The 9,622-nt window shown below is 40.5% G+C and overlaps 1 protein-coding gene across 1 annotated transcript; it reads right to left on the bottom strand.

Annotated features, from left to right (window-relative positions):
• Window positions 1-942: 942 nt before the first annotated feature.
• Window positions 943-1,725, bottom strand: LOC141601163 (uncharacterized). Its single transcript, XM_074421434.1, has 2 exons — window positions 1,389-1,725; window positions 943-1,310 (listed from the first exon to the last, which is right to left on the bottom strand). The coding sequence occupies exons 1-2, from the start codon at window positions 1,723-1,725 to the stop codon at window positions 943-945; spliced, it is 705 nt and encodes a 234-aa protein (XP_074277535.1).
• Window positions 1,726-9,622: the final 7,897 nt, after the last annotated feature.

The raw sequence follows: 9,622 nt of genomic DNA, 5'->3' as shown, positions 1-9,622 counted from the left end.
TTTCCTTCCATAAAGTCTTACCAAGTCTTGACAAATGAGAATATTCTCCATGATACTTCTACCTTGGATAAAACCTCCTTGAGTGAGGGATATGAGATATGGAAGGACTTTGGCCAGTCTGGAACACAGGATTTTTGATATACATTTATATACCACATTGCAGCAGGCAATAGGACGGAATTGCATTACAGTGGTAGGATTGGTTACCTTGGGGATTAGGGTGATGCTTGTAGCATTTAACTGCTTCAAGAGTTTGCCATTTCTGAAGAATTCTTGTATAGCCTCACAGAAGTCCACCCCTATCAAATCCCAGCTGGCTTTAAAGAATTGACTGGAATAACCATCTGGCCCTGGAGCCTTATCATTAGGGATGCTAAACAGAATATCTTTAATCTCATCATTTGTCACAGGAGCCATCAACTGTTGAGCATGTAATACATCACATTTATTCCCATATTCCATTACTTTTTTTTCTAACACTCACAGTGGCATTACTCCTCCCCAGCAAATTAGTATAGAATTGGATGAAGCTCTCTTGAATTCCAGTAGGGGTCACATGAATTTTCCTTTCTGATCAGCAATTTGGAGTACCTGATTCTGTCTTCTTCTGGTTCTGAGGAGGCCATGAAAGTAAGCTGAATTAGTATCCCCATCAAGATTCCAACTAAGTTTGGCTTTTTGTTGCAAGAAATCCTGCTGTGCCTCAGCGAGTTTTTTATACTCCTCCCTAAATTGACATTCTTGCTGGATGAGATCATGGTCCTGGGGCCTGACACCTAATTCCTGCTGAATCTGAGTCAATTTGGTAAGGGCTATATCAGTACTCCTCTCAATATCTGAAAATTGGGATTTATTCAATCTCTTCAAGTATGGCTTAAGATTACTCAACTTCCCAACTAATTCAAACATTTTAGTTCCCTTTCTACTAGACTGCCAATCCTCTTACACCACCTCACTGAAATTAGCTGCCTTACTCCACATGTTAAAGTATTTAAAAGGCCTGACCTTAGCAACCTGATGACACCCATTCCTGACCAAGCATGGAGTATGATCAAAGAGCCCTTCAGGGAGAAAATTAGCAACCAGTTCAGGGAACTTATCTTGCCATTCCTGATTAATAAGCCATCTATCAAGTTTGCTATACACTCTATCTTCAGGACATTGCTTATTATTCCAAGTATAGAACGCCTCAATAGAAGGACTATCCATTAAATCACATTGATGAATATAGTTCAGGAAAGGCTCAGCATCAGCTCTAGAGAAAGCACCCCCAATCCTCTCATCCGCATTTAGGACACAGTTGAAGTCACCTACCACAGCCCAAGGACCATGCATACTGCTAGCAATTCTACTCAGGTTAGTCTAGAGGGGTTCCCTCTCCTTATTACCATTAAAAGCATAAACAACCATCCAATGAAAACTCAAATTGTCAGGCTGTGTAGTGATATGCATATGAATGTATTGAGAATCATATTCAATAAACTGAACATTGTAAAGATTGGCTTGCCGAAGGATCCATATACGTCCTCCAGGGTGGCAGGCAGTATTGGTGGAGATACTCCAATTATTAAAAATAGCCATAACTTTATTCACATTAGTTGGTTTAATCTTGGTCTCTATCAATCCAAAAATCCCAGCATTATTTTCCAATAAAAATTTATTAATAACTAGCTGTTTATGCTTCCTGTTCATACCTCGAACATTCCAAAAACCAAAGCTTAACATTAATTATTTTTGGGAGTCAAGTGGCCCTCCATCTCTATCCGTTCTGACCTTGGCAAACTCTACAGGTGAGCATCAGGGTTGCCAGGAGGAACCTGATTGTCATCCTTATGTGCATCAGAGATTTGTTGTATAACTGGTTCTTCATCTGATCTCAGGTGTGGCACTCTTGGAGTTATCAGTGGGTTATCCTGAGTAGGGATAGTTTTTGTTACAGTAGTCACTGGTCTCCAAATCTGTTTAACTGGTTTCACAGGTGGAGGAGGTTTAACAGTCTTCCTATTAAGGATTCTGCATTGTTCTTCTTCGTGTCCTAACCTCTTACACCCCTTGCACAAGACTGGTTTCCATTCATATTCTATGTCAATTTCAGTCAGCTGTTGCTTCTCATCCACCACCTTAAGTGTCTTAGGGAATTTTTGATCCACTTGAACTTCCACCATAACCCTAGCATAACCCAATCCGGCCTTAAGATCGGTAGCATTATCATTCTGTATGTATGATCCTATGGCCCATGCTAGTTTAGGTAGGCTCTGTCCCCAGAATTTCAAAGGCAGTTTATGAAGTCGCACCCATGTTGGAACACTCTTAATCTCCTCTTTCTCAAGAGGTATGTCCTCCTTCCAAGGCTTGATGATGACTGGCTTGCTATCAAACAGGTAATGGCCAGCCTTCAGAACCTGTTCCTGCATATCTTTCGTTTGAAAGCGAACCAGAAATATTCCATTGGGCATAAAAGAGATTTTCTCAATTTTGTGTTTGTGCCATATACGACGTAAATAGCCTTCTAAAATTGCCATGGGAGGATTAGCTCCTAAGACAAAACCATAAATGGCCTGTTTCCAGTATTCTACTTCCTCATGCACATCATCATTTGTAATATGAACTATAGGAGTATCATAATTCTCTATAGTCATGCTACTTTTCTTACCATGTACGTGAGTCCATTCTCCTTGGGTTTCCATTATTGGAGAGTCCTCCTTCTCAGCCTGGATGGATTCATCATCCTCATCAATGGTTTCAACTATGATCTTATCATCATCCAACTTGAAAGGAGGAATTCCTACTAGGGCCTGCATACTAGCATGTTTCGTAGCCTCCTCATCTAGGTTTTTGTGCCTTTTTACTCGAACTTGCAGATTGTTGTTGTTTCCCTTTAGAAGTCAACCCCTTCCTCTTATTGATGTTACGTAGTTTTGCAGATTTAGAGGCAGAATTCCTTGCCATTAGTGCAAGCAAAGTCGTCCTCAAAATCGCATGTGCAGTCGCCTCAAGAGAGGATTCATTCATTCATAACTTGAGAGGCATACTACTCCATGGTTTACCGACTATGCCAATTATATTGTTGGAGGAGTTCTTCCTCAATATTTGAGCTACAACCAAAGGAAGAGATTCTTATTCGAAGTAAAGCGATATTTTTGGGATGACCCCAATCTTTACAAAGAGTGTAGTGATGGACTTTACCGGAGGTGCATACCCCAATGGGAGATTCATGGTATTTTGGAAGGATGTCATTCATCACCTTATTGTGGACATCATGGAACACGAAGGACTATTGCTAAAATCCTTCAATCGGGCTTCTTTTGGCCTATCATGTTCCAAGATGCTAGGGAATTCATTCTCTATTGTGATGCTTGTCAAAAAAACGGGAAATATTTCTTGGAGGAACGAGATGCCGCAAAGAGGGATATTGGAGGTGGAAATCTTCGATGTTTGGGGCATCGACTACCAAGGACCGTTCGTGATATCTAAGGGAAATAAATATATCCTTGTGGCCGTTGACTATGTTTCAAAATGGGTAGAGGCAATTGCTACCCCAACCGATGATGCCAAAACGGTCACCAAACTCTTCAAGAAAATAATCTTCCCAAGGTTTGGAGTCCCTAGAGCAATCATAAGTGATGGAGGGACACATTTTCATGAAAAGAAGCTCACATCCCTTTTGACCAAATATAGTGTTCAATATAGAACCGGCTTGGGATATCATCCTCAAACAAGCGGTCAAGTTGAAGTTTCAAATAGAGAGATCAAGCAAATACTTGAGAAGGTTGTTAATAAGACTCGTAAGGATTGGAGCATGAAGCTTGATGACGCTCTTTAGGCTTATAGGACGGCCTATAACACTCCCATAGGAGCCTCCCCTTACAAACTTGTCTATGGGAAAGCATGCCACTTGCCAATTGAGCTAGAATACAAAGCTTTTTGGGCAATCAAAGCTCTCAACCTTGATCTCAAACTAAGTGGTCAAAAGAGAATGATGCAAATCCAAGAGTTAGAGGAATTCCGACTACAATCTTATGAGAATGCCAAAATCAACAAAGAAAGGACAAAGTTGCTTCATGACAAGAGAATCAAATAAAAGGCCTTACACAAGGGAGACAAAGTCCTTCTATTCAACTCCCGATATCGTCTCTTTCCCGGGAAGTTGAACTCTAGATGGATGGGTTCCTACGTGATCACCGAAGTAGGAAAATATGGGGACTTCGAGATAAGGTCGGAAGATGGAAGCAAGTTTAAAGTCAATTGTCAAAGATTGAAACCATATTATGAAGGAGCATTCATTGGAGAAGTCGAGGTCACCTACCTCGGGCCTCCATCTCCATAAGAAGATCATCAAAAAGAGAGTTTGGTGGAGTACTCTCCAAACCACCACTTGTAAATATACTAACTCTTCTTACTTGTATCTTTAACTTCATTGCATTTTTATCATAAGCATGATTCTTGCCAATGAGAGTAAGTGAGGGAGGGTCACTAATCATTTTTGATGAATGGAGGATTTAGAAATTCAAGTGTGGGGAAGCACTTTCGACCAAATGAGGAATGAAGAAGGAACAAGATCAAACTGAGCGTCCCGTGAGGAATCCGCTCGTCCTGACACAAGATCCGAGCATCCTGGTGAGAAGACGCTCGTCTTGAGAGAGCTGGGAAACAAATACTTTGGTCTGACTGAAGATCCGAGCGTCTCCACAGACAATCCGCTCGTCTCAGTCAAGACGGTCATCTTACCATGCATCCGCTCGTCCTGATTATATCATTTTCTAGGATTTCATCCTGACAGAGAATCCGAGCATCCCCAGTAGGATCCGCTCGTCTCCGTGCAGAAATCCGAGCGTCCCGACGAGCATCTGTTCGTCCTGGCTACTCCAAAATTTGGGATCTGATATGACTAAAGATCCGAGCGTCCCGTGAAGGATCCGCTCGTCTCCAGGAGCCACAATCCGAGTGTCTCGGGCTCGAGCCGCTCGTCGCCCTACCGTCTTTTTCTTCTAATTTCTCGCCACTTAAAATCCTTCCCCAACACACATTTCGTGACACCTCATCCTTCCTTCCACTTTAAAACATAAAACCCCCCTCTCATATAACTCAAATCATATCTCAAGCACTCATTTACCCCTCAAAAACAAAAAACCCCCAAAATCTAGGGTTTCAAAAGAAGATCTAAATCACAAGGAACATCTCCATATTTCAACAAGCCTAATTCTAGATCTACATTCAAGAATGGGGCCAAGAGGATCATTATTTAGAGAGAAAAGAAGACCAAGGGTAAGGGGGAGCTGATCTACTTCTCACCTTAATACTTTGAGGAGAGAACATGAAGAGATAATTGATCTTACAAAACTTGATGAGTTTTCCAACATAGAGTTTGTCAATGATGTACAGAGGCTCGTTTTCCATCGTCTTCTTAGTAAGAACATTCTACCCACTAAATTTATGTGCCATAAGACTTTGAGGAAACTTGGAATCTTTCATCAAACCGAAGCTCTCTTTGAATTGTTTGGTCTTTCAACCTTATTTCACATGCATGAGCGTACCTATCGATCTTTAGTTCTTGAATTCTTGAGCTTCTTGAAAATCACTACCTTGAACAAGACCATATGTGTGGAATTTAGATTGGAAAACACCACTAGAATGATGACCCTTGTTGAATTCGCTAATGTGCTTGGGCTAGATGTTTCGCCTACCCGAACATCAAAGCCAAGAAAGTATAGCATAGCACCCCTTTGGAGAGCAATGACGGGTCAGGATTTTTCTTACATCAAAGAATGCTTAGCTTTTCACATTCAAAATCTTATCATTAGGCTCACATACCGATTTCTAGCCGGCACTCTTCTTGCCCGTCGGGATCCCGCAATAGTGAATGAGCATTATCTTGTCTTCATGGAATCTTACCTCCAAATTCAAGGAAGGAGCGGGTACCATTTTAACGCCCCCTTGTTCTTCTAGAGAAATGGGCTAAATTCCGGAATGGGGACGATGATGGTGTCAAACATATTGTCAGTGAGGGACTTATCACAAGGCTTGCCAAGTTTTTCAATCCCAAATTCAATGAAAACAATGAGTACGTACCCCTTCCGGGCAACACAAGGATCAATGAAGAGCTAATGGCAACACCATTGGATGACCCATGAGGGATATGAGAAGAGGATCAAACGGCTTACTAAGGGGAACACCCCCATTTACCTACCAATAAAAGGATTAGGAAGAATTTCACCAAGACGAGGCTCTCTCTCTCCAATACCATCTTATCTCATCCCAACAAGTGCGAATCAAGCAAATCAAGCACCACCTCCAACATAACATCAACAACATGAACAACAAAAGAATGACAATGAAAAGATTGTGATACCACCTTACCCCTTCCAATACCAACCTTACAATCACCCGAATCCTTTTATCCTCCCTATGGATGATTTTGTGACGGGAATCCTTCAAGATATGCATCTCCGACAATTTGAAGCCAATGTGGATAATTATTATGCCTTGTATCCACAATTTCACCAAATGGCTCGGCAAGGAATCATTAGTGAAGAGGGAGGGCTTCCCTCTTGGGCTCAAATGCATATTCTTTTCCCAAATTAGGAGAAAGCTAATGAGGGAGCACATGGACAAGGAGGCAAAGGGAGTGAAAACTCAAATGGTGGAGACACGGTGGAGCTAGATAGCGAAGGGGATGAGTTTATGGATTTCCATGGAAGCGATGCATCGGGGGAAGCTTGGGATAGTGATTTGGGAGGGGATGATGACGACCTTTGAAGAACACTTCATGAGCTAGATGGAGCGGGCACGAGGCACCCATCAAGGCCAAAGTGAAGTTTCTTTTTCTTCCCCCTCATTTCTTTCTTTTTCATGACAAGAATATCATGTTTTGTTTCACAATTTATTGTTCCCACCTTGTGGTGTCCTTGTAAAATTGAAGGACTATTATCTCACCTTGGCAACATTAAAGGTGTTAATTTAATTGTTCCCACTTTTTCAAAATCCAAAATGACAATTGTAGTTTCATGCATAGCTTCCTTATGCATAAACTCCCCTAATTTTCGACATTAGAAAAAGTGTCTATTTAGGTTTGGGGAAGTTTATGTATATGCATTGGGAGCTAATCTAAATTATGCTCTCCAACATAACAAAAATCATGCATCATATAGCATAGCTTAGTTTGCATTCACTCTTGTTTATATGTCATATAGTTTGCATTTAGCTTAAAAATCATGCATTTTCATATAAATTGCATAATTGCCTATCGTATTGGCCATTGAGGACAATGCCCATACTAGTGTGAGGATGGGAAATTCTAACATGACTTCAGAACAAAAATGATAAAAATTGAAAAAACTTTGAAAAATACAAAAATATGTCTTTTAATTTCATTAATCACAAAATCCATAAAAATTTGAAAAATTCAAAAATCCAAAAACATGTTCATTTCCTTTGTAGTGTAGTCTTGTATATATTGTTTTGTATAGATTGTGCTTGTTTATCTTTTTTTCACATTGATCGACTACGCCACATCCGTGACATGAGGATATTGAAGACCGCATGGTATGATCTTTCCAATCTCATTTTTCCTCTTTATGTTAATGACTATGTGGCTTAATTTTGATTTATGCGGTATAAACAATGTGAATTTAGGATTACATTTAGATTATTTGGCATACTAGTTGGTAGAAGCACATGCATTAGGTTATAAAAATGTTATTTGCATCATGGCATGTAGTTTCATTTAGGAAAATTTTTGTGAAAGTATCTATTTGGGAAGCTTGACAAGTGTATATAAGGCCCTTGTAGATACTTTTTCTTCTTAAGCCTTTGCTTGTTAGAATACTTGTAAAACACCCTAGGATGTGTCATGCTAGTATCCTTTGGCCCATGGATTAAGGCCTAGTCAAGAGTACCTTGTGGTGTGATAACTCCTTGGCTACCGTTTATTCCAAGGTGACTCTTGAAACCATGCAACCAACCATCATCCATGTTCTGCCACATTTTGTCATCAAAGGGAATGGGCACAAAAATTATTCAAAAATGTGAGTTCAAGAAATGAAAAGAAAAGAAAAGAAAAAGTTTGCAATTGCATCAAAAGAAAAGAGGAGTAACAAAAATGAAAACTCCTATGCTTCAAAAATAAGCACCCTCCCTACAAATGAGGTAGCTTTGAAAATGTTCAAAAAGAAATGCAAGAAAAAGTTTAAAAGTTGTCAAGTGTTGAAAATGCCAAACATCAAAAGAAATGGCAAAGAAAGTGTTCTCAAATGTCAAATGTCACAAGAAATTGGGGGGGGGGGGGGGGGGGGGAAACCACAACAAAGAAAACTCCCAAATGAAACTCAAATTCTATTGATCCCTTTTCCATCGTATCCACTTTTGTGCATGGTAGAGAGGGGACGACTCTTCTTCTTGTCTAGGCAAGAAGAGGAATTCCGCGATCCTCCAGTGTTTCTTACACCATAGGGAGTCTACTCTTGATGAAAGCATTTAACAATTGAGGACAAAGGTACCCTAGCTTGACACAACTTGGAGGTGATTTATTGGTATCCTTCTAGGCTTAGTAGTTTGAAGAAACTATATCTATGATGGAACGTGTACCCTTAGATTGCTTCCCATTTAGATAACTTACGCCACATAGATGAGGAAAGTGGCTATTCATTTTTGTAGATGCATCCATTTACTTGTTTTGTGTGCTTTAATGGTTGGATGTGTCGCCATTTTGGCAAGCCCCACCTGCCTTGCAAGAAGGCATCCTACCTCATGGTTGTCTTGTTGTGAGTTGAAGGGGTAGAGTGAGACCCGCTAATTGTCTCATATCGGCTATATTAGTAGGTTAGTTTGAATAAGGGTCCTAGTTTTTGTCACCTCTTTACTCGGGACGAGCAAAGGTTCGGTTTGGGGATATTTGATGTGACTCATATTTAAGCATATTTAGTCCCCGAATTAGCCTCGTTCCTATGCTTTTTAGTGCATAATTGGGTCATTTACTATCTTTAGTTTCCCGTTTTGCATATTCTTTGAGGTTTTTTTCCCTTGGTAGAAAAGAAGTGCAAACCTTGCATTTTCATGGCAAAATGGAGCTAAATTGATCAAATTCAATGACCAAGCATCAAAGGGAATACAATGCTAGAAGGCCTATGTAGGAAATAAAGTAGATTGGGCAATTATGAAAGGATCCTTGCATCTCCAACAAGATCCCCGAGGATTGTTGAGGAAACAAAAGAAGAGAACTGACTGATAAGGAATCCGAGCGTCTCCCTGCCCAGGACGAGCGTCTCTCTGCTACAATCCGAGCGTCCCGATGCCAAGACGCTCGTCTTGAGGCCAAATGATCCGAGCGTCCCTCCCACAATCCGCTCGGATCCCCATGCAGAACCAACTGTCCCTGCTGCCTAGACGCTCGGGACGAGCGTATTCCTTGGAGACTACAAAAACGGAGATGAGCATCTCCTTGGAGAGGAGCACTTCCTCAACTTTTATTAAGGGTCTTAATAGTCATTTAAGCCCTTGGTAACCCTAATTCTTGTACCTAATCTCTAGTATAAATACCCCATTGTACTACCTAGATTAGCATGTCATCTTAATAGATCTTAATCTTATTTTAATCAAGTCCTAATAATCTCTTAATCTTGTAATC

This window comes from Silene latifolia, chromosome 9, assembly GCF_048544455.1.
Source record: "Silene latifolia isolate original U9 population chromosome 9, ASM4854445v1, whole genome shotgun sequence".
In the NCBI taxonomy this organism is placed as follows: Eukaryota; Viridiplantae; Streptophyta; class Magnoliopsida; order Caryophyllales; family Caryophyllaceae; genus Silene; species Silene latifolia.
This window is presented reverse-complemented; position numbering and strand designations above follow the sequence as displayed.

Bases quoted from the DNA above. Each gene is read 5' to 3' on its own strand.
- LOC141601163 (XM_074421434.1), bottom strand. From the start codon at position 1,725: ATGTTAAGCTTTGGTTTTTGGAATGTTCGAGGTATGAACAGGAAGCAT. The intron at 1,311-1,388 runs GTAATAAGGAGA...GGGCTGTGGTAG, and splicing joins GGTTGTTTATGCTTTTAATG to GTGACTTCAACTGTGTCCTA.